Source organism: Glycine max, chromosome 10, assembly GCF_000004515.6.
Source record: "Glycine max cultivar Williams 82 chromosome 10, Glycine_max_v4.0, whole genome shotgun sequence".
In the NCBI taxonomy this organism is placed as follows: domain Eukaryota; kingdom Viridiplantae; phylum Streptophyta; class Magnoliopsida; order Fabales; family Fabaceae; genus Glycine; species Glycine max.
In genome coordinates, this window is record NC_038246.2 from 14,875,037 (window position 1) to 14,899,297 (window position 24,261).

Below are 24,261 nucleotides of genomic sequence, written 5' to 3' on the forward strand. Positions count from 1 at the left end.
GCTGAATAAGTTACTCTAATAATAAATATCTAGTTACCAGTTTAGCGTACTTACCAAAATGTCATCCCATACAAGAACTTTTAGAGTTTCTGGGACATCCTTCCAAGTTGTATGAACGATAGGGATTTTCTCCCGTGCCACTACCCCCAGGTAACTATGAAATTTTTCTTTATGAGGGCCAGATCCTCTACTAGTAGAAGGGTTGACGTGGACAGTTGGTCGTGGTTGATCTAAGCTTTTGGCAGTCAACCTTCGCATCCTGGTAGTTTGTCTAGTCTTCTTTTTTGTGGTTTCCGTAGGAGAATCTGGTCGTGGAGGGGACCTCGGGGGTGTTGCCATGCCTGCATAGAAATACGAAAATAAATTAAGCCAACTAAATTACCACAACATAAACGTATCAAATAGTAATGAAATACAAATAATAAGAAATTTAAAATGACAATGGATAAGGTAAACAAAATGGTGTTATATACCGCATTCAAGTAGATGTATTTTCCCATAAACCTTCGTCATGATCGATACGATTTGCATATACATCATCCTCCTCATTTTCATCATTTACGGGAGGCATTTCTGTGGAGAAGGTCGGCATGTCGTTAACATCAAGGGTTAAAGCATCAATATCGGGAGAGATACCAATTGTTTTCCCCTGAAGAACAACTGACCATCTTGAGTCGTTGGGATCTTCAACATAGAACACCTGTCTTGCTTGTGCTGCCAAGATGAATGGCTCGTCCTTATAACCAATCCTTTGAAGGTCAACCAAAGTAAACCCCATTTTGTCTTGTCAGACACCTGCATTTCCATTAACCCATTGGCACTTGAAAACAAGCACTCTAAATTCACCATAATCAAGCTCCCAAATTTCCTTGATTTGTCCATAATAAGGCATGGACGCTCGAATAGGATGGTTATCCACTGCACTACTAAAGTGGTCCGAATGAGCATCAATGGTGACTCCACTGTTTTGTACAACACTGTGATCATCCTGCGATTTTGTGTAAAATGAATAATTGTTGATATCATACCCCTTCCAAGTAAGGACATTAAGATTAGGCCCAACAGCTAACATTGTTAATGTCTTAGAAGCAGTGTTAATTCCAAAAATTGTTTTTCTAAACCAATTAATGAAACTCCTATTGTGCTCCTGCAACACGTGCATCATATTCATGTTTGGGTGACAAGCTGCAACATATTCCTTGTGAGCATCTAAGTATGGTATAACTTCAGCAGTGTTGTTTAGTACATATAAATGCGCTTGTGAGACCTGTTCCCGATCCATGGTTACAACATTGAATCCTCGTGTACCCCTGCCTTGTCTGGTGGACTCGTGACGGCTTTCAAGAAGACCAACAGGTGAACCATTTTCAATGTACTCAGAACAAAACTCAATGGCTTCTTCAGCCACATACCTTTCAACAATGCTTGCTTCTGGGCGATATTGATTTTTCGTATAACCTTTCAATACCTTCATGTACCGCTCAACCGGATACATCCAACGCAGATAAACGGGCCCGCACAACCGTATTTCTCGAACTAGATAAACAACCAAGTGAACCATTATGTCAAAAAATGCAGGTGGAAAATACATCTCCAATTGACAAATGATAATGGAAGCCTCATTTTCCAAATCATCCAACTGTTTTGGGTCGATTACTTTGCTGCAGATGGCATTGAAGAAAAAACACAATCTAGTTATTGCAACCCTTACTTTGTCAGGCAATATACCCCGGATGGCTATAGGCAATAATTGTTGCATTAAAACGTGACAATCATGAGACTTCAAGCCAACCAATTTCAAATCACTCATAGATACAAGGCTCTTTATATTTGAAGAGTATCCTTGTGGGACTTTGACATTTTTCAGACAATGAAAAAAGCTTTTTTTCTCAGTCTTTGACATTGTATGAGATGCGGGCGGCAAATAAGTTCGAACACCTTTTGAAACTGGGTGCAACTGTTGTCGTATGCCCATCTCTACTAAATCTTGACGGCATTTCAAACCATCTTTTGTCTTGCCTTTAATGTTTAGCAGTGTCCCAACTAGACTATCACATACATTTTTCTCAACATGTATAACATCTAAACAATGTCTCACATCTAAATGACACCAGTAAGGCAGATAAAAAAATATAGACTTTTTCTTCCAAAGCTGGTTGTGGGACCCATCCTTTTTTTGTGTTTTCCCATATATAGTGACGATGTTCTTCACCCGATCAAAAACTTCATGACCTGACAAAGGAATCGGTGCACTGTCAAACTCAGATGTGCCATTAAATGCCTTCTTCATTCGCCTGTATGGGTGAAAAGCTTTTAAAAATCTTCGATGTCTTGTATACACTGTCTTCTTCCCATGCTTTAATTGGAGGTAACTTGTGTCTTTCTCACATATAGGACATGCGTGGTGGCCTTTGATGCTATATCCACTCAAATTCCCATATGCCGGAAAGTCGTTAATGGTGCAAAAAATCATTACACGCAACTTGAATGTCTCCTGAGCATTCCTGTCATACACATCAACCCCTTCTACCCATAATTTCCTGAGGTCTTCAATCAATGGAGCAAGATACACATCAATGTCATTTCCTGGCTGTCTGGGACCGGCTATCATCATACACATCATTATGTACTTCCGTTTGATGCACAACCAAGGAGGAAGGTTGTAAATCATCAGCAAAACAGGCCAGGAACTGTGGTTGCAGCTCAAGTTCCCAAAAGGATTCATTCCATCGGAGGCGAGACCAACCCTTAGGTTTCTGGGATCTTGTCCAAATTCCGGATACAACTCATCAATTGACTTCCATTGAGGAGAATCAGCTGGATGACGGAGCAATCCATCTTTAATCCTCCCATTAGCATGCCATGTTAGGTTTTTTGCGTCTTGTGCATTAGCAAACAATCGCTTAAACCTTGGTATTACTGGAAGATACCAACACACTTTTGATGGACAATCTTTGTATGTGCCTCCATCAACACTGCTTTCATCATACTTCACTTTGTAACGTGACGCTCCACATGTAGGGCAGCTGCGCATTTCAGCAAATTGATGTCTATACAAAATACAATCATTAGGGCAAGCATGTATTTTGTGGTATTCCATACCCACAGGGCATAATATCTTCTTTGCCTCATAATGGTTCTTGGGTAATGTGTTATCTACAGGAAGCATATTCTTCAATAACAAAAGTAATTCGTTGAAGCTTTTGTCACTCCACCCAAATCTTGCTTTCAAATTCACCAAACCTAAGACCGCTGATAACCGTGTGTACTTTGTGCATCCCATATACAATGGAGTCGTAGAATCAATATCTAGGCTTTCATAGTAAGGTGAATGTGCTTGCCTAAAACCCTCTTGTCCAAGATCACGTAGCATGTCTTCTATACGATCACCAACTTCTTCGTCAACTGGAGCAGTCAGAGGGCTTGATGACATTTGTGGTAATTCACCATGCCAAATCCATTTCGTATAATTTGGACTGATACCATCACATATAAGATGTGTTCTAATGTCATCCAAAGATTGTCGTCGTCCATTCAAACAATTAACACATGGACATAAGTATAGTCCAGCAATGGGTGCTGCATTATGTTTGGCAAATTGCAAGAAATCTTCAACTCCATTGTCATACTCGTCACTTATGCGTGGTCTTGTCATCCAACTTCGATCCATTTTGGTGTACTGCCATAGCCTGCACATTAACCGATATGCATGTCAACCTCTCTTTTTCATAAAGAGGTATGACCCTACCCCATTCGGAAAGACAATTTTTTACTTCATTCAAACAAACAAGTTAAGACGGTTATGTTAATTTTGACAAAATTTCGGCAGCATTTCGCTTTGGTCTCCAAGTATACAACATGAAAGGGGTGACATCAATTCACGCCTATCATGTATGCACCCAGAGAACAAAGCAAGATGCATTGCTCGAAATTTAGTCAAAAATAACACAACATACTTAACTTATAAGTCAAAATGAAGTAAAAACAATTTGTCTTCCCAAACTGTCCAAACGGACAATTCAAGATTGAATACAACAATTAATCCAAACTGTCCGTATTAATCGTTGTATTCAATATTAAACGGGGAACTATGGCTCACTCAATGAATTACAATGTACTACTAAAGAATAGTAACATGTCAACCATTGCCTATAATACTTAAGCACATAAGTGTGAGAATCACATACATACCTTGAACGATGATAGTAAGGAAATCTTTGTTGTCGGGGATGCAACTTTCAATGAGATGACAATATGCTAAATGGAAGTGTATCAACTATATTGCTATCCTTAACAGTCGCCACACGCCTTAACAGTAACACCTGCATCATAGCAAAGCTTGTAAGACCACAGTAAGAGTAGTGTTGTAGCAGTGGAGAACATCCAACCCCTTATTGTAGCCCCACTGTATGAATTATTGCATGAATAAGAACGAAACTTATAGTGAGATTTAAGGCTTTCAAAATATGAATTACTATATATGAAAAGAAGTTAAAATATCTTTGTATTCAATAACAATTTGATTGTTTGAAAATTGATGACTGCAATACCATGCATGACTACGGAATAATTTCTCCAAAATAAGAAATAAAATAACTAAAAAAAAGGCTGAAAAGGTCTTCATTAAAGGCTTTGCACAATGCACATTAATTAATGAAATAATAATAGAATACGGTAAGAGTGAGGACTCTACCTGGAGGATTGTTAAGGTATTTAGAGTACCACTTGATACAGGACTTCTACTTTGGCACAAATACTTTATCCCGCTCAAGAGAACTAGTGTTGGAGTGGTGATGGCGATGGCTGTATTTCCATGAAAAGTATGGGACTAGGAGACCAGAGTGGAGGACAAGGACAACAATATCATCAAGCAACTGGTAGTCACTGAATGCATGGTGGCCACACTCATGGGCAATGACCCAAACTCCAGTAAGGATGCAACCTTGGACAGCCCAGTAGATTGGCCATGCCAAGAAAGAGAAAGGGCTGGGAAGGACGTGGAAGTAATGGGTGGCAACATAATAGAGGCAGAAGGCTATGGTGAGGTCGCAAATGAATCACATTTCAAACTTAGGGTGCACATTTAAACATTCCAAACCAATTCAAGACAAATAATATCATTAGCAATTTATAACTGTTGGGGAAAGATGAAACATTGTGCAGACAATTCCAAAAAAAAAAATGGAATGCTACAAAAAAAATATTACTAATAAATTGTTTAATTGACAGATATTTTCTTTCTCTCTTCTATATCAAATGACAAACGTAGTCAGCCAAAAGTATTTAACTTTTAAGTCAATTCTTATGTTACTTTCGTACAATACTCTCCCAGACGTTTAAATAAGTATTTATGTGATATGATAAACTCAAATAAGTATTTATGTGATATGATAAACTCAAATAAGTACAATACTCTCCCAGACGTTTAAATAACTATTTATGTGAAACTCTTCCCTATACACTCACATAGTCACATGCAATCCAATGCATAAGCCTTCGCTGCACTGCATATTGTAGGCCCTCCCACCCACATGATACATACCAAATTAACTCTCCTTCACACTGTTTCCAATTCTTTCCTTCTTCACTAACTTTTCAATTCGTGGGGTTCCTTTCTTTCTTTTTTACTAACAAATATCCAAAACTACCATAGGATCTCCTCTTCCTCAGCTTTATAATTATTCCCTCTATTTTTCTATCTAATCTAGTCTAGATATATATGACTACCAATCCGATTACTTGCACTTGAACCACATGCATTTTGAATTAGCTAGAGATAATTTTTTATACAATATTTTTAAATAACGAGGTTATAGTAGTACCCTTTTTATTTATTAATCTATATCTTTTTAGTTGTACTTGCAATTTTTTTTAATGAATTTGTTGCTTTCCTCAACCAGAATCAAAGATTAATAGTGCTATAGATGCAAGATAATGAATTAATGATCCTTATGAACCATTAACGTACGGCTTAACCAGACATGTTTAGTGGGAAGAAATGTTGTTGTTGGGGCAGGAATGGCTTTGCCAGCGGATGCCAACTAACTTAGTACTTTAAATGAGTATAGTTATTAGTTAATGACATTTAATCACTGATATTTTCTAACTAGTTTAAGCATGGTGCAGTCAACTACAATGATATATAACCAAAAGTGGGATAATATATATGCTAATAAAGGCTGTCATGGGCCGTGGATTAGGCGGGTCAGGTGGTTATTATGCACCAAAAAGTATAAGCACTTCATCTTGTTTATTAGAGTATTTTTAACCAGAAATCTTAAATTGAGATCTTAGATGATTTTTATTATCTATGACCCACTGTCAAATTTTGCATAAAACAATTTAATTACCAGCAACATGTAATAGAACTGACAAGCTTTTCTCACTAAGAGGCCCCCGTTTGTCAAATTAGAGGATTTTGATCAGTGTATCACTGGACCTTTACCAGCTTGTTTAAAATGCTCTAAACATATATATATTTATAAACACTTAAAATTAAAGTAAATATTGTAAGACATAAATCTTTTGAAATACTCTCATATAATCATATAGCAGACATCGTGAATTAGTTCAGAATGGAATTACTTACCGCGACACTGTTATTTTGAACTCCTCTGGTCTTCCAAGATAAAAAGCAACCTGCAAAGAGTGTAAAATATGTTCAGAAGTCAAAGCAAAAGCTTATAATTTCTTATTTCTCTAATAACAAGGGGCAATTAGACATGCAATTTATCTGTTAGGCCTTCATTTGGAAAGAATAGAAGTCCAAAAAATAAAAACAAATGGCTGGTTTTTGTAATGCATGATAAAAAAATTTGGCAAGTCTTGGTCAGACAAGTCACAGGGTTTTTTATGCATCCTAGTAAATTTAAAGTATATTATATATTCTTAATTGCATTACCAAATGGTTGCACAAGTTGCGCCTTGGTGACTTGTTGGTCATGGGTTCGAATCCGGAAACAGCCTCTTTGCATATGCAAGGGTAAGGCTGCGTACAACATCCCTCCCCCATACCTTCGCATAACGAAGAGCCTCTGGGCAATGGGGTACGAAGGACGAGGAAGGAATTGCATTACCAAATGGTTGCACAAGTTGCAGAGATATGCTAGCCACAGGAACTAATTCAAGACAAATAATATCATTAGCAATTTATAACTCTTGGGGAAAGACGAAACATTGTGCCCCTGGGGTTTAACAAAATATTTGGATAGAATGTGTATTATATCCCCTGGATTTCTTTATATATCAAAATTAGTTTTTTTTTATATTTTAAAAATAATAATCTTGATTGTTGTATTTTTTTTATAATTAATGACTTTTGTACCTCATCCTGGTATCTTAATTCTTAATTTTCATAATAAAAAATAAAAAGATCAAAAACATCATTTTTTTCTAGTATATCTCCTTCATAAGAATGAGAGAATCATCTCTAAAATATAAAAATTTATTTTAAGACTTTACTTCTCCCAACACACTATTTCATATATACAAACTTGAGAATCAAACTTTAAGAAATATTGTTATCTCCCAAGTGTCAAAATCATCATTTTTAAAGCATAATGATTGAGACTAATTTTGACTAGGAATTGAGAGACCTAAAATCTATTTTATCCAAACTATTTCCTTTTTCTGTTCCTCCACACAGACCCTCATTTATACATACTGATCCAGTGGTTAGGACTAATTAGTAGATAAGAAAGATCACAAGCTAATTAGTTATCAACAGAGAACTTTAAGTGGCCCCATTGGGTTTAAGGCACAGATATGAATGTTAATTGAAGTTAAATAAAGGCAACCAAAACACCACCAGACGTGAAAGGAATCTTGTGCTACTTTTTTTTTATTTAATACTATATATTTTCTTTTTAACAAGTTGTGATCTTAAAGAAATAAACAAGCCTATATATAAAAGAAGAAGACACCGTCTTATTTGAGTTATTTCTGGTGATGTATAATTTTTCATAGGGAAGTAGACGTACGATCCACCAATTCCATGATAGGGAATCTTAAAAATGATACACCAACAGTATGTATTATTTAAGGCTGATTTGCAAGTTGGAGAAGTGAGATTTCTAGTGCTACCAAAAATATACCATGCCAAAGTATAGAGGTGGAGCCAGAGTGTTGAAAAAAGAGACGGATAAATTTCCAAGATCACAAATCAAGCAACCAATTGGGATCAGAACTGTTATCATGTTGTGACATATTTGCTTAGTAGAGATGATGATCAGAGGGGTCCCAATACCATGCAGCTTGTAACATGTTTTGGCAGTGTGGTCACAACGACCACAATACTGGCATGCAGGGACTGAGTGAGAGACATTACCCCATTGAGTGTTGTTGTTTGGAGGGTCAGCAGAAGTAGAGGAATTGTGACTACGAGGGTTTATTTGGCCATGAGTTGAGGATGCGTGAGAACCATTAGTGTAGTTTGTAGTACTGGAGTCTAGGAATGGACTATTGCTGACATTCCTCATGTTGGAGAAAAATCTCTATCAACAAGTTTGTTGAAAATTTCTGCAAACAAGGGAGAATCACATTCTCGAATGGAGGCAGAGAATTCATGAAATGCATGGCCAAGTCCCCTCATGTTGGTGGGAAGGGATGACACTGTAGCTAGCTCAATGAGTGGATTGGTGGAAGGAGTTTCAGCAGCCATAGGAAGAAAAAGAAGGAACAATTCAACCATTGAAGCTACTGGCTATATGATATTATGTAGAAAAATTAATGAAGATAATTGTTGTAAATATGAAATTAATTTAGGACAGAATGGTTTCATATAATTAACATTGATTAAGAACAGAGATTGATTACCAGAAAATTAGGAGACTTTATTTCCCTATTTTCAGTTATTCTTGATTATCAATGGCCTATATAAGCATAGTAGCAGACTCATGATTGTATTTCAATGTCAAGCAATAATATTCAGATTATTTGCTTTAATGTTTCCTTTTCAACTTTAACATATGTTCTATATATGTCAAAGTCATGGTACAAGTACAACAATCAAGAGAGAGAATACAAGGAAACAGAATATGATAAGATTGTTATCCACTTAGGTTGTTTCAAGTGATTGAGAAGTTGACTCATGGTATGAAAGGACGGAGCTTATCTTTAGACACTGCCAGGAGAATACAAAAACAGATTTTTTTTTTTACTAATAATTACACGTTTTAATTGTAATTACATGTAAATTATTATTAAAAAAATTATTTAATAAAATGAATTAGAATCGTTATATAAAAAATCATTTTTATTAAAAAATCAGTTTTACAAGAAATGTCATTAGAAAATAACCAATTCGACCATAAACTTAATTAAATCATGAAATATCTAAGAGTTTAATCACATGACATTATAAAATACTTTTAAAACATTCTTCAATCATATTATTAATATAATTTTTGAAGTAAAGTGAAGCATAAAACATAACTAACCGTGCTTACTGTAGTTGTTTGTTCAGTGATTGTCAATGAGTTCTCTGAAGGCCTCCAGTATTCTCAGGTACTGATAGTCCAAACGTGTAAAATCTTGAATTTGAAGGGTATGAACTCTCCAGCATATATAAAAATATAAAAAATTTATGCTTTTTACTTGAATACAATGAATCTTTCTAGTAGCCTTCCATTAAAAATGAAGGAACAAAAACAAAGTTTCTGATCAAATAATGAAACACAACTACAAGTTATATGTACATTGAAAAAGAAAGAAAATAAACAAAACAATTTGTATCAAATAAAGGCTTATCTAAAAAAAAATTAAACAATGTATAGATGACACTGTTTTTGTCAGAAACCTGAGCATGTGAAGCACAAAAAGAAAATGAAGCTGAACGTTCCTAGACTAGGTGAGACCTTAAAAATATTCAATAAAGTTTCCTATTGTATTATAAGGATAATACTAGGTGAGACCTTATATTTCTTTTTCTCAGTTTGTGTCCCCTTACCCCGTACTTTTGTTTTTCTTGGTCTCCTCATGTTACTTGCATATAGTTAATGACATATAATAGTATAATACTAATACGATTATAGTATATGACATGTGTGATATGCCTTAATTTTCTACCTACAATTAATTTTCTCTGGTCTCTACAGCTGTTATTACTGAGTTTATTGTGCTTAGTTTCTCAATTTCTTTCTTCATTTGTTTTGTTTTTATTTAGTATTTATTGTCAGCGATACTATGTAACTCCAACCAATATTAACATTGCAGTAATTGCATATGAAATCAGAACCAAGAGACAAGTAAAATTAATTAATCTGTGATCTAGTTCAATCAATTGAGGCAATTCATCAAACACAAAGATGATATGCAAAAGAATTATGACTTGCAAATTCACCACGCTGGGGTGAAATTGTTATTAACAATTCATTGACTGGGTGAGATGAACAATAAATCTTAACATCCAAACTTTCCTCGTTAGAACCAACCCAGCATCGCCATCTTTCTGTGTTGTGGCTCAGTCATAGTAGTGGAGGTTAAGTAAAAACAGTTTTGGCAAGTATATTAGAAAACTGAAAATTTACTTATTTTATTAAAAAAAATTTAAAAAAAAATAAACTTAACTAAACTGACCATTGGTTTTACTTTATTGCAGTTTGAATATCTTATTTAAGTTTTTAAACATTTTTTTTTCATTTTTATCATAAACGATAAACTCAAATTTTACAAGATCTTCTTTTGGGGTTCTTTTTTTTTTTATATATTTCTGGGGATGTTTGTTCATGTTTATTCAAGATGTGAAGCCAACAAATTTAATTGAACACATTTAGTTTCCAAACCTATGCTGAAAACGGAAATGGGCCAAGACATATGATCCGGTATTATTCCCACAATCCAGTCTGCAAACAAACAAATGCACACATTGATGCTACACACACAGAGGCATCATCCTAGAAACCCCCCTTTACAAGGTTGAATTAACTTATTTTGTACTCAAAATAACTTGTTATTTCTATCGTGCGTGTAAATCAATTAGCACAAAATTATTCTAATTTAATCAATGTTCTTGAATTTAAGTTCAAAATATCCAACTGCATTAAATGATTAAGAATGCAAATACAACCGTGCATGTATTCTGGTAAGAAGAAAGCCATTATCAACCCATTAAAATTTTCATAAATTAATTGTTCTAATAGACAACAGGAAGATGTAAAAAAAAAAAGAAGGAAGTGTAATGTCAATTACTACACAAACTAATATTTCTCAGCATTTCTACCAGCCATACAATATGTAACGTGTTTTAAACATGTTTTGTGATATCTATACTATTAATAAATGAAATATTATTTGTTGGTGTTCACAAAATTTAGATAATTATATTCTGTTTTAGTTTTTAAACTTTTATTACTCTCTTTTAATAGTTACTCACTACTTTTATGTTGTTAATTACTTTTTATTAGTCTTATTTTTTAACTTCTAAATCTTTTTTTCCTTTTCTTTTATTTTATTTAAAATATGTAGAAGATGTAGGGAATACCTCTTTCCCCTAGTATGGTATAATATACTTTTATTATTTTTTCTTCGTATATTTTTTCGTAATTTTTTCCATCATACTTTTATAAGAGTTAGTTTTAAGTTAACAATAAAATGTAACATTAGTAGAAAATGACGAAGAAACAGGAAGGAAGATAAGAGAAGTCAGAAGAGAAAGGAAAAAAGAGGAAAGATGCTAGGAAAATTCTTGGTGCACTCCATTCCTCATTATCAATAATCAAACAAAAGCTCAAATTAAAATCACAAAAGAACTCAATTATGCCACTTCATAGCTAAAAATACATTTGCAAAATATCACAGCAACAATGTGTCAAATGTAATTAATTTCCTAAAAAAATGTGTCAATGGCTAAATTGAAAGGATCATACGCCTTTTTCTTCTTCTTTTAACTTCTTAGGCCCGTGTCATTACCCCATTTACAAAAGAATCTTACCCTAAACGTAGAAGTAAAAAAAAAAAATCTATATATACCAAATGGCATCCAAGGAAATTGAGAGTGCAAATGCATCAAAATTTATAGGACAAAACCCTTGGGTATAGGGACTTAAAGGACTAGCTGGGATTCATAGAACAACGTAGACACTGGAACTATATGGCCACTAATGGATCACTTATGCATTTCTTTAATAGAGAAACGTGAAAAATACTAATAATTCAACCAAATTCAGGAAATTTTCAGAGCTAAGTATACAGGTGAATGAGGTTCACTTATGCACTTCTTTTTTTATTTTTCTTTTGAGTTATTACTTGTTAATAATTGACTAACTTTAATAATATAACAAATATACTAATAAAGTGCAAAATGGGTAACAAACAAAAGTTCCAACCAAATACCAAATACCTAAATGGTACAAAAGGTCTTGTGAACTAAATATCTTAACTCTTAAGAACAAATGTCAAATATACACATAATAGTTAGCAAAAAGGAATCAGTTAGAGTTTTGAGAAGTTGTATCTCCTCTCTTGAGAGTGGGTTGGGAGCTATATACAAGGTGCAGAAGGATAAAGGTCAACTAAGGAGCTTACGGATATTCATCATAAGGCCTGGAGCTTTTGATCAGTTATCAGAATTAGCCATTAAAAATGGAACATCAGCTAGTAATTCTTTAATTGTAATTTTAGTTCATTTTTTAACTTAATATTCAATATTTGACAGAAATTACAACTTGACCCTCTATTACACATCCACATCACCATTTTGCTGTTACATCAACAGTTCCATTAAATATAACATAGTAAAGAGAGATCAAAATGAAATTAAACCAAAACACTATTAATTACTTAATTACTTGTGAGAACAATAAATACTAGTAATCAAATGCAGAGTAGAGACAAACTTACGAGTGGCCTAAGATGGTTAGAGGAAAATGGTTATGGTCTTTTGTGGTCAGCAAAAAAGATGTTCTAACTTCAATCTCTGCTACCTGATGGTTCCTTCTCCCTTCATCATCCTCATCAAAATGTTGTTAAGAAATCCCTATATATCAGTGTACGAACTTGTAATTATCCTCATCAAAATGTTGAATACAAACAGATAAAGATAAGCGAAACACAATATTTGGAAGACAATACAAATTAATTAAATGGAGTCTAATGCAAACAATTCAACTAAAGGATTGCATCCATTATCTATTAATTTAAATTAAAAAATTTTACATTCTCTAATAACTATGGAGAGCTTCACAGCATAGTCACAAAAAGGTTTGGTTCAAATTAGCTGCATACAGGGAACCAAAATCAACACAAGGCAAAATTCATGAATCTTTAATCAGCTGTACCTTTTACTTTTAATTTCATAAGTAATCATTCCATGATATATTGACATCATTAAAAAAATCATAAACCATTTTAGCAACTCTAACAACTGGTTTGCTATATAAGTTAACGATGATGTTGAGTTGGACTAATGGTCTTCAGATCAAGTCTTGTTATTGAGAAGAGTTTCTTTCACATGGTAATTTTAGCAGCTTCAACATCATTACTTCTTGCATGTAAACATATGAAGAACCACACCACGAAGGGTGTGAGGTGAACCACAGAACTAGACAAACCAAAACACTATGTTTTTGAGATAAGGCCATAAGGGTCAACTTATACTTATCCTCAATTGACTGAAACAAAAATTACAAAGCATCACATGGCAAGAGGTGCAGGCACTACTAGAAAATACATGTCTAATTATTTCACTGAACAAGTGATGATTATTTGGGCAGCAATGAAGCACACTACCATTTACTGAAGCACACTGAAGCACTGAAGCAAATAAAAATTACTCAAAATTCATGACATTCATAATTAACAATAAAAGGTCACAAGTGTCTCAAACAAAACATACAAGTAAATACCAACAAAAGTTAAATACAAGTTTCCTAGATAGGTATCATCAATCATCTTCTAAATCTGTGTCTATCATTTTCACTACATACATTTGCAGATTTCATTTTTTGGAAATTGATTATTGTTGTTATTTCTTCGTCTCAAAAGAATGGATAATTTACTATGATTTGCTAATTCTACCCACTTTTGAGTACATGGACTATGAAGGCCTCAAAAGAATATTGAAAGAGATAAAAAAAACAACAAGCAAGCTACACACAATAGGTCCTTGCATCACAGGCTCAGACTTGAAAGGGCATTCAGTGGAATACACTTGCAAGGTAGCAATCATCAGAGAGAGGGGGATATTGAGGACCAAGTTATAGAAGTAAAAACATTAGAACAAGATGGTTCCAGACCGTTATATAAGACCAACTTTCAGAAGTTCGATGAAGAAGGAGGAGAGGTTGAGGCAAGACTCTTTCAGAAGCTTGATGAAGAGCTCAACAAGGTCAATGCATTTTACAAGGATCAGGTGGAAGCAGCCCAGCATGAAGTAACCCTTTTGAGTAAACAAATGGAGGCCTTGGTTGCACTAAGGGTAAAGGTGAAAAGTCCAGATACAGGTAAATACAAAATTCAAACAGTAGTTTTATAGTTATTTAAGCACATAGTTCTACTATTGGGAGGAATTGCAAGCTTTTAGAGGCAAAATTTGAGAAATGTGCATCAACTAGATGCTTTTTATGTTGGGAGGATTGAGAAAAAAGATATAGGAATAGGATCACAATGTATTTGAGGCCACATTAAGTTAAATAAATGTACACTCATTATATGTTTTTCTATGTTGCCATGCACATGTGAATATCTGTGATTTTCATTCAAAATAACTCACTGACACTCATAGTGGCAATTTAGATGCTGTTAATCGGTAGAATTAATTTATCTATAGTAAATATTGTCTAGAAGACTGAGTTTGACTTGAAACTGTAGGATTGAAATAGATTATCTCCTCACCTGAAGAGACCATGGATGAAAGTCATCAACAAAAAGATTCTATGGTTGGACCTGAAGATAATCCTCTTCAACAGGCCAATAGAAATACTCATTATGAGGAGCAAGCAGAAGAAAACAATAATTACATCACAAAAGATCCCTTGGAAATCCTACAGCACGTAAAGGTTGATAATGTTCCTCAATCTCCAATATCAACAATTAAAAAAGCTTTTACTGATTCCAGTGATAATGAATTGAGCTTCAGCAAAGAAGAGCTGAGAAAAGTTAAAGAGCAACTGAGACTTGTGTTTGTTGAGTTCTATCAGAAACTCCTCCATCTCAAAGATTACAGGTAATAAACAAAGATTTCATGGACCTTATAATTACTAATAAAGCCAAATGTTCTTCCATTTCTAAAAGCCATTTTGCCATGTGCCTTTGTATTTATACAAATGGATGCGACAGTTTTATGAACCTCTCAGCATTTTCCAAGATCATGAAGAAGTACGAAAAGGTTAGAAGTATACCAAGTACTGCAGAAACTTCAGTTTTATTCGTTACATTCTTCACAATTTAAATTCAAATGATGGCATTTAAAAAAAAACATCGTTCTGTTCAGAAACAGAATTATGACAGTTTTGTTTAACTTCATTTTTTTCTCGGAAAAGCATACATCAAGGGCAGCATTTGCAGCATACATGACAGTAGTGGATAACTCCTATGTGGGCAGTTCTGATGAGGTTAGTTTGAATCATATGTTTTCTATATTCACAGCTTCAATCATGATTATTTCTTCCTTTTACTTCTTGTGATGGTATTTTTGTGTGTGTGTATCAAGATATATATATGTAAAAGAAGGAGATATATTACGTAGAGGAGCTTCTTTAATATTTTATTCATCTTCACATGACCCCTCTCTCAGCATGAGTGGTCAAGTGGGATAATTTTTCTCATCTCAAGAATCTCTATTTATAGACCTAGGCATTTTAATCTTAAAAAGAGGACACAAATTTATAATTTACAGATAATGTGACCATATAAAGATACTTTCTCAGAACTTCATAGATTCATTGATGCATTTTCTAAAGTTTAAAATGGATAGACAAGACAAATTTATTTCACTAAATAACCATATAAAGATGCTTTCTCTGAACTCATACTGCTCTTAAGATATCCTTGGAATTAAGTGTTCCTTTATTATGACTATTGTGCGCCTTTCTTCTTATTTGTTTGTAATTGTGATTTGTGGTTAATGTCCGGTTTCCATACTCTGATCTAGAAAAATAGCTTGCCATAATTTTAAAATGAATCTGTTATCTAAAAACTTTTGTAGTCATTCACAGTTACATATTAAGGCTTGAAATAGTGTTATCCTTCCTTAATCCTTAACATCCCCAACCATCTTTGTGATGCTATCTGTTTCATCTGATTTTAGGTTAACTTTCTATTGGAGAAAGTGGAGTCTACCTTCATCAGAAACTTTACACACTCAAATCACAAAAAGGGGAGGAAGCTATTAAGGCAAAAAACAAAAACAGAAAGGCACAGCACAACATTTTTCACGGGTAAATACTAAATCTGTATCCACTCCATTAAGTGGGTAGAATTAGCAAATCCTAGTAAATTGATTATTATTGTTATTTCTTCGTCTCATTTTTGTACTCAAAATTTGTTCTCTTTATGTTCCCTAATTTCTGAGTAAGAAGAACATTTAGGGGCAAGTGGTAACGAGAAAGAACAACTCACCAGTGACGACGACGTTGGGGTGATACTCCGGCGAAAGGCGGCGAGGGAGCTGAGGCTACGATTCCACGGCGGTGGCGGGGGAGGTTCTTCGAACCTTTAAAAGGTTCACTTTGCAGCGGAAAGAAAGTGTTCACAGGGCAAGAGGTGCTGACAGCTTAGAAGCGAGACTAGGGTGAAGCCAGAGGTCCAGCGAGAGGTTCGTGTAAGGGTTCGAAAGGGTTTGAAGCGAGACTAGGGTGAAAGGGCAAGAGGAGGAAGCGCGAAAGGATTATTAACCCAAACATTCTAAGGCGGTTTTAATAACCGTCTTAGATTTAATATCGTAAAATCCTATTATTGTTCAAATAATTACAAAAAAGCCACCGCACATCTTTTTAAGGCGGTTCCCCAATAACCGTCGTAGTGCCCGTGTCGTAAAATGCTATTTTTATAGTAGTGACTTCAGACAAGAGACTGATTCCGCAACTAGAAATGCAAATTGAGAAATGAGAACAAAAGAAATGCACAATTTCAACATGGCTGGTTGTACATAAAACATTGTCCAATCACCAATGAGTCACTTAGAAGATACTATTCTAGTCTAATCTAGCACCTAAAGCACTTAATAATAATAGAGACTGAAATTGTCGAAGGGAATTAGTTAAATTAGCTGAATAAGAATGTGAACTAACAATAAAAATGCTTGCTCAAGAAGCTGAAAAAGAGAAAGAGAAAGAAAGAATGCACAATGAACTACAAAGAGAAACACTGCTCAATGTAAGGGCTGCTGTTTTGATCTTATTATGTGTTCTTTATAGCTGAAGTTGCTTCTACCTTGATGTTGTTCTCATTGGCAGTGCAATCATGTTTTACATATGTTCAAATTGAATATTACAGTAGTTCTATATGTATATTAATTTAATTTTCTGACTTAATTCATCTAATGAAAAATTGAAAATAGATTTATGTTTTAATTATTCAAGACTTTTTTCCTTAACGCTTGATTGTTTTAGGAATCAGATTTCAAATTGTCACAAGATGAGGCAAGAAATGGTGAGAAATCTTCTGAAAAGAAAAAACAACAAAAGAAACAGGTAGATGAGGTAGAAAAGGATCAATGGCGTAGAGAGAAAGCAGAAGCTGAATTAAAAAAGAAGCGTAGTTTTCAAAAGCAAGCCTCAATTATGGAGCGTTTTCTGAAAAGAAGTAAAATTATTCCCTCATCTCCATCATCTGAGAAGGACTCAGTTCATGCCCAATGAATGCAGATAGTTCTCCTGATGCCAAGTACAGTCGGGGTAGACAATTATTGCAATTTGATAAATCTCATGGGCCTGCCTTTTATGGTGTTTGGCCTGCAAAAAGGTTAAATTATTGTATGGATTTTTTTTATTTTGACTTAATTAAAGTGTTTTACACTTGAGTTTCTTCTAAATTCTAATTATGCAGATAGTCACTACTGCCAGAGGCTCATTTGTTGATTTAATTAAATGCCTATTAATAATTATGTTAGAGCTAGTATTAATAGTAATTTTGCTTTTGTATGTTATGATACAGTATTTTGAAAATGACAATAGTTGAAATAATATACAAATACAATGGAGGCCTTCCAGCTATTAACAACAAGAATATGCGATCTTAAGCTTGGATTTAGAAGTTTCGAATGCTTAGTTAAATGAAAATGGATCTTGCAGGTTGCACAGCAAACACCAACAACCGTGACAGAGAATGAAGCAACCGAGGTAACCAAGATTGAGGAAACTACCCCAGAACAACCAGCTACCCGGGTTACTACCACCGAAGAACCAAAGGAAGAAACCACCAAAGAAGCAAAAGAGGAAGAAGCCCCAGTTGAGACTAATGAGGCAACAGAAGTGATAGAGGAAGTGAAGCCTGAGGTAGAAGAGAACCCAGCACCAGAGAGAACAGAAGAAGAAGAAGTGAAAGAGGAGACTAAAGAAACCGAATCAGCACCAGTGGAGGAACAGAAGCAAGAGGAGAACAAACCAGCTGAAACCGTTGAGGAAACCAAAACAGAACAAGTTTCTGTTGAGAAGACTGAAGCTTAAGCCCATGGATACGATATTATTGAAGTAGATGAAGTTTCTTGCATTTTTATTTTATTTATTTTTAATGTTATTATTGTAATGCTAAGTCTTTGGGTATGGCTTTACGATATATATATATATATATATATATATATATATATATATATATATATATATATATATATATATATATAAGCACTGTTGATTTGGCTCCATGTCAGCATGCATGCATGCCAAGCGGAGGATACGAGAATTCTATGGGTTATGTTATGTTTGGGGGCGAGGCCGAAAAATAAAAGATTAATAAATATGGTGTGAACTGTATCTGGTTACGTGACACTAGTGTCACATTCTTTTATTCTTAATGGAAACAAATAAGTAATGGAATTAAGTATAACAGAAGAGACTCGTCTTTAATAAAACATTCAATTGTACTTAACTTTATATTAAGTGTTCAATTCTACTTAAAAAAGATTATGTTCTATGAAAGATACAACAACAACAACAACAATCACGCCTTATCCCACTAGGTGGGGTCGGCTACATGGATCAACTTCCGCCATAATGTTCTATCAAGTACCATACTTCTATCCAAATCATTAAGTTCGAGATCCTTTTTTATAACCTCTCTTATAGTCTTTTTGGGTCTTCCTCTGCCTCGAATTGTTTGTCTTCTCTCCATCTGGTCTACTCTCCTCACTACAGAGTCTACCGGTCTTCTCTCTACATGCCCAAACCACCTAAGTCTATTTTCCACCATCTTCTCTACAATAGGCGCTACTCCAACCCTCTCTCTAATAGCTTCGTTTCTAATTTTATCCTGTCGAGTCTTACCACACATCCACCGCAACATCCTCATCTCTGCTACACCTACTTTATTCTCATGTTGGCTCTTGACCGCCCAACATTCTGTTCCGTACAAAATCGCCGGTCTTACCGCAGTCCGATAAAACTTTCCCTTTAGCTTGATCGGTACCTTTGCATCACATAACACCCCCGATGCTTTTCTCCATTTCATCCATCCTGCTTGAATGCGATGATTCACATCCCCTTCAATTTCCCCATCATCCTGTATTACAGACCCAAGATATTTAAACCGTGTGACTTGAGGGATAATATGGTCTCCTATTTTCACCTCTGAGTTAGAAACCCTCCTTCTTTTGTTGAACTTACATTCCATATACTCCGATTTGCTTCTGCTTAGGCGAAAGCCATGTGTTTCTAGAGCTCGTCTCCAAGTTTCCAACCTCTCATTCAACTCCTCCCTCGACTCTCCAAGGAGGACTATGTCATCTGCAAAAAGCATGCATCTCGGCGCTATCTCTTGGATTTGTTCCGTGAGGACATCCAGAATTAAGGTAAAAAGGAGAAAAAATATTTTTTGAAGATACCTGTGAAAAAATGGAGAAAAAGTAGAAAACAATATTTTTTTACCCTTCGGATTTATCAAGGAAAGAAGAGTTCACCCATATGATGATCTGAAAACAATTTCTGGAAGTAGGTTATGATAAGAGACAACATAATTATAGAGCAACTAAAAGCCCAAAAATCTCTGTTACTTGTCATTGATTATACTACAACACAATCAATGACAAGTTTTTTTTACATATCGAATCGAAGACATAGACATTGGAGAATTTACAATAACTTTCAACCAATTGAGTTAAACCTCCTTCATATCAATCCAAAACTTATGACAAACTAGTCATTATCTATTATTTGTATAGCTAAACAAGTACAAATCATAACAAAATAGTAACCACAAAATCAAATAGTCGTTAGACCTGAAAATAGTTATAGATGAAGACAGTTGGCTTAAATTTTGTTGTTTCTACTTGGGGAGGGAGCAAGTAAGCAGCAAGCCATAATTTTCTTACTAAGCAAGCCGTAATTGGCTTAAATAGAGACCAGAATTATCCCAAATCCAAAGTATAATCCCCATGCCCATGACATGACAAAATAAGCTACTTACTAGCACATCAAAGCTAGATCACAAAAGAGATCGATTTTTCTTTCTTTAAAGCCTGTTTTATTTATAATTTGTCCCTATAAACATTTGACAAAGACCGATGCCACTGCAACCCTTGACTACTTTGGAAAACAGACTAGTGAATTTTTTCACATTATCAAATTAGAGGACAGATGGAATACTCCTATAATATGTACAACGATAATTTTATGTCCAGTCAAAACCACTTCTATTCAGATTGCAGGTGTGCTCATTCACCAAGTACCAATACTGCAGCCAATGTGTTCTTGAGTGATGACTTAATATGAAAAATTAATACCATTGAGCCTTAATATGAAAAATTAGTGGACACAGGTTGGAAATTTCATGATACCTTAATATAATAGTATGTGATATCAGTTATAGGGATGTTTTGGAGCTGCAGCAGTCGACTGACAGAAGTATAATATAATGTTGCAGTGACAGAAACAATAAAAATTGATTGCTTTTATGGAAAAGCTTTGGAGTTTTTGTCTTGGTGAATAAGCTGATAAATAGGTTTTGATATGTATTATGTGGTGTTTTGATCAGACTTACTCTCTTGGGAGGCATTGTATTAGGGGGGGGGGGTGTTTTCTTTATTCTCATAAATACTTAACCTCTGTTGGTGATTTGGAACACAACTTGTGCTTACTATTCTGTTTCAATAAAAAATTAGTGGACAGAGGTTGGAAAGTTCAGCTTCAACCTTATATGGTGTTTTGATCAGACTTACTCCCTTTAGCTCTTTTCTATTTTGTGATATTTCCTACCAAAATTTAAATAATTGTAGTGTAGTTCTTTTTCTAATTTTTGACCTAAAATGTAAATATTAATTTTCTAAATTCCACATCATTATAATCTAATTAAATTAACCTTTATCAAATTATTTGATTAATATATCACTCTAGAATTAATTTCTGGAAATTTTCTCACTTATACATGTAAATAAAACAATATGGATATTAAACCCTTCAGTTTATTTTTAACTACCATAAACACATATATTTATTGCAATGTAAGTCATGTCATGAGCATTAAGAATTAAATGCAATTGTCTGGAATTAAATCACACAAATAAAACTATAAACTGTGTTGTAGGATTTTTAGAGTGATTATTTTATAAGCCTTTGATTTCTTTCTCTCTCTCTCTCCTAAAGAAGATCCATGTGACCTACTGCCAAAATCAAAAGCAAAAGAAAAAGCCAAGCCAAACTACAATATTGCACTAGCAAAAAGGAATATAATTCAGCATGGCAAAGCTTGTGTAGGTGAGTACCTTATCAAGAGCCCAGCTTGCTTGTGACAACTAATAAGCCAGAATTGAAGAAATTTCTGCATATAAAATTCAACAAAATTGTTATTAAACAAATGAAGTTGATATGAAATTTCTGCATATATAATTCAAAAAATTTGTTATGCAAAATCAAATATAAAAATAGAAAATTACATTAGATGATGTTAATTAATTCTCCTTCATCATGATCATTATGATTAGCATGAACGTCGTCAGCTTCTTCTTCTTCTCCGACAATGTTAGGAGTGATTTGTGTGGACAAAGGACTAACATAGGTGTCCATGTATGAATCATCATCTTCTACATTAACACCAATTGTTTTGCCCTGTAGAACCACGCACCACCTTTCATCACAAGGGTCTTGGACGTAAAATACTTGTCTAGCTTGTTCTACCATTATGAAAGGGTCATTGTGGTAACCAAGTTTCTTTAGGTCTACCAACGTAAATCCTATATCATCGGTGCGCACACCGGTGTTGCTGTCAACCCATTTACATTTGAAAACACAAACAGTAAATTTCACATAGTTAAGCTCCCAAATTTCATCAATGAACCCAAAGTAAGGGATGGAAGCTACACAGGGATTGGCGTCATGCACACTTGCGAAGTGTTGAGATTCATCCCTTAGGGTGACCCCGCTATTCTGCATTGTACTTTTGTCGTCTTGTGCTTTTGTGTAAAATGAATACTTGTTTATGTCGTATCCTTGCCAAGTTATAACATTTCTTTTAGGCTCATCTGCTAGCTTTCTTAAAGTTTTTGAAACATTTTCATCAGCAAAGATTGTATCTTTAAACCAATCACAAAAGGTCTTGTTATGCTTTTTCAACACCAAATTCTTTGACATTTTTGGATTATTCTATTTGACTAAAGCTTCATGCTTAACTATGTATGGCAAAACTTCATTACTGTTGTTCAAGAAATACAAGTGAGCTTGTAACAAATCTTCTAGACTTGGAGTGATCACATGTAGTCCTCTTGACCCTTACCAACCACTCTATCATCATGCTGAGACTCAGGAAGGCCAACAGGTTTAGCCTTCTCAATGTATTCTGAAAAAATTTCAATGGCTTCTTCTGCAATGTACCTCTCAATAATAGATGCTTCTGAATGATATAGATTATTTGTATACCCTTTTAAGATCTTCATGTATCGCTCAATCGGGTACATCCACCACAAATAAACAGGACCACAACATTTGATTTCTCTGACCAGATGCACAATCAAGTGAATCATGATGTCAAAGAAAGCAGGGGGAAAATACATCTCCAACTGGCACAGTATAATTGCGGCCTCATTTTCCAGCTCATCAAACTTGACAGGATCAATGACTTTGCTACATATAGCATGGAAGAAAAAGCACAGGCGAGTTATGGCTAAGTTGACTTTGTTTGGCAAGATGTCTCGTATAGCCACGGCTAACAATTGTTGCATGAGCACGTGACAATCATGAGACTTTAACCCTACAAGCTTAAGCTCCTTCAACTGCACAAGGCTCTTAATATTTGAAGAGTATCCTTGTGGAACCTTCACCCGTCGAAGACACTGACAAAAACTTATCTTCTCTTATTTGGACAAAGTATGGCAAGCTGGGGGCAAGTAAATTTTCTTCCCATCAGACCTTGGATGAAACTGTGATCGTATCCCCATATCAGCTAGATCTTGATGAGTATTCAAGCCATCCTTTGTCTTGTCTTGAATGTTAAGGAGTGTCCCAATCACACTGTCACAAACATTTTTCTCCACATGCATAACATCAATACAATGTCTAACGTCTAGATCAGACCAGTACGGAAGATCAAAGAAAATGGACCTCTTCTTCCATATGCAACTCTTACTTTTATCCTTCTTTTGGGTCTTTCCAAATATAGTATTCAGGTGTTGAACCCGCTGATATACCTGCTCACTAGTCAACGGTATTGGTGCAATATCGTGCTCTTGACTTCCATTAAAAGATTTTTTCAGTCGTCTGTAAGGATGATTGGGTGTTAGAAAACGGCGATGCCTACTGTAGACTATTTTTCTTCCATGTTTTAGTTGTATGTAGCTTGTGTTTTCTTCACAGATGGGGCATGCATGATGACCCTTAATACTGTAACCGTTGAGATTCCCATATGCTGGAAAGTCATTAATGGTACAAAATAGCATTGCACACATTTCAAACATCTTCTTGCGAAATGCATCAAACACTACAACCCCCTCATCCCATAACTTTCTCAGGTCTTCAACCAACGGACTTAGATAAACATCAATGTCATTTCCAGGCTGTCTTGGGCCCGATATCATCATAGACAACATCATGTATTTTCGCTTCATGCACAACCAAGGAGGCAAATTGTAAATTACTAGGAGAACTGGCCATGAACTGTGTTGAGTGCTTAAGGTGCCATATGGAT

The 24,261-nt window shown here is 34.8% G+C and overlaps 3 protein-coding genes and 1 pseudogene across 3 annotated transcripts; 2 read left to right on the forward strand and 2 right to left on the reverse strand.

Annotated features, from left to right (window-relative positions):
- Nucleotides 1-787: 787 nt before the first annotated feature.
- Nucleotides 788-3,670, reverse strand: LOC100786982 (uncharacterized). The gene has a single exon (XM_006589968.1). The coding sequence runs from the start codon at nucleotides 3,668-3,670 to the stop codon at nucleotides 788-790; it is 2,883 nt and encodes a 960-aa protein (XP_006590031.1).
- A 568-nt stretch (nucleotides 3,671-4,238) lies between these two features.
- On the reverse strand, nucleotides 4,239-8,477 carry LOC102662570 (uncharacterized). Its single transcript, XM_006589969.1, has 4 exons — nucleotides 8,094-8,477; nucleotides 6,590-6,639; nucleotides 4,758-4,986; nucleotides 4,239-4,322 (listed from the first exon to the last, which is right to left on the reverse strand). The coding sequence occupies exons 1-4, from the start codon at nucleotides 8,475-8,477 to the stop codon at nucleotides 4,239-4,241; spliced, it is 747 nt and encodes a 248-aa protein (XP_006590032.1).
- Nucleotides 8,478-14,027: 5,550 nt separating this feature from the next.
- LOC100787524 (phosphate transporter PHO1 homolog 10-like) lies at nucleotides 14,028-16,654 on the forward strand (annotated as a pseudogene).
- A 578-nt stretch (nucleotides 16,655-17,232) lies between these two features.
- Nucleotides 17,233-18,755, forward strand: LOC102662840 (major latex allergen Hev b 5). The gene is made up of 3 exons (XM_014762663.2): nucleotides 17,233-17,310; nucleotides 17,547-17,627; nucleotides 18,228-18,755. The coding sequence occupies exons 1-3, from the start codon at nucleotides 17,233-17,235 to the stop codon at nucleotides 18,600-18,602; spliced, it is 534 nt and encodes a 177-aa protein (XP_014618149.2). The 3' UTR covers nucleotides 18,603-18,755.
- Nucleotides 18,756-24,261: the final 5,506 nt, after the last annotated feature.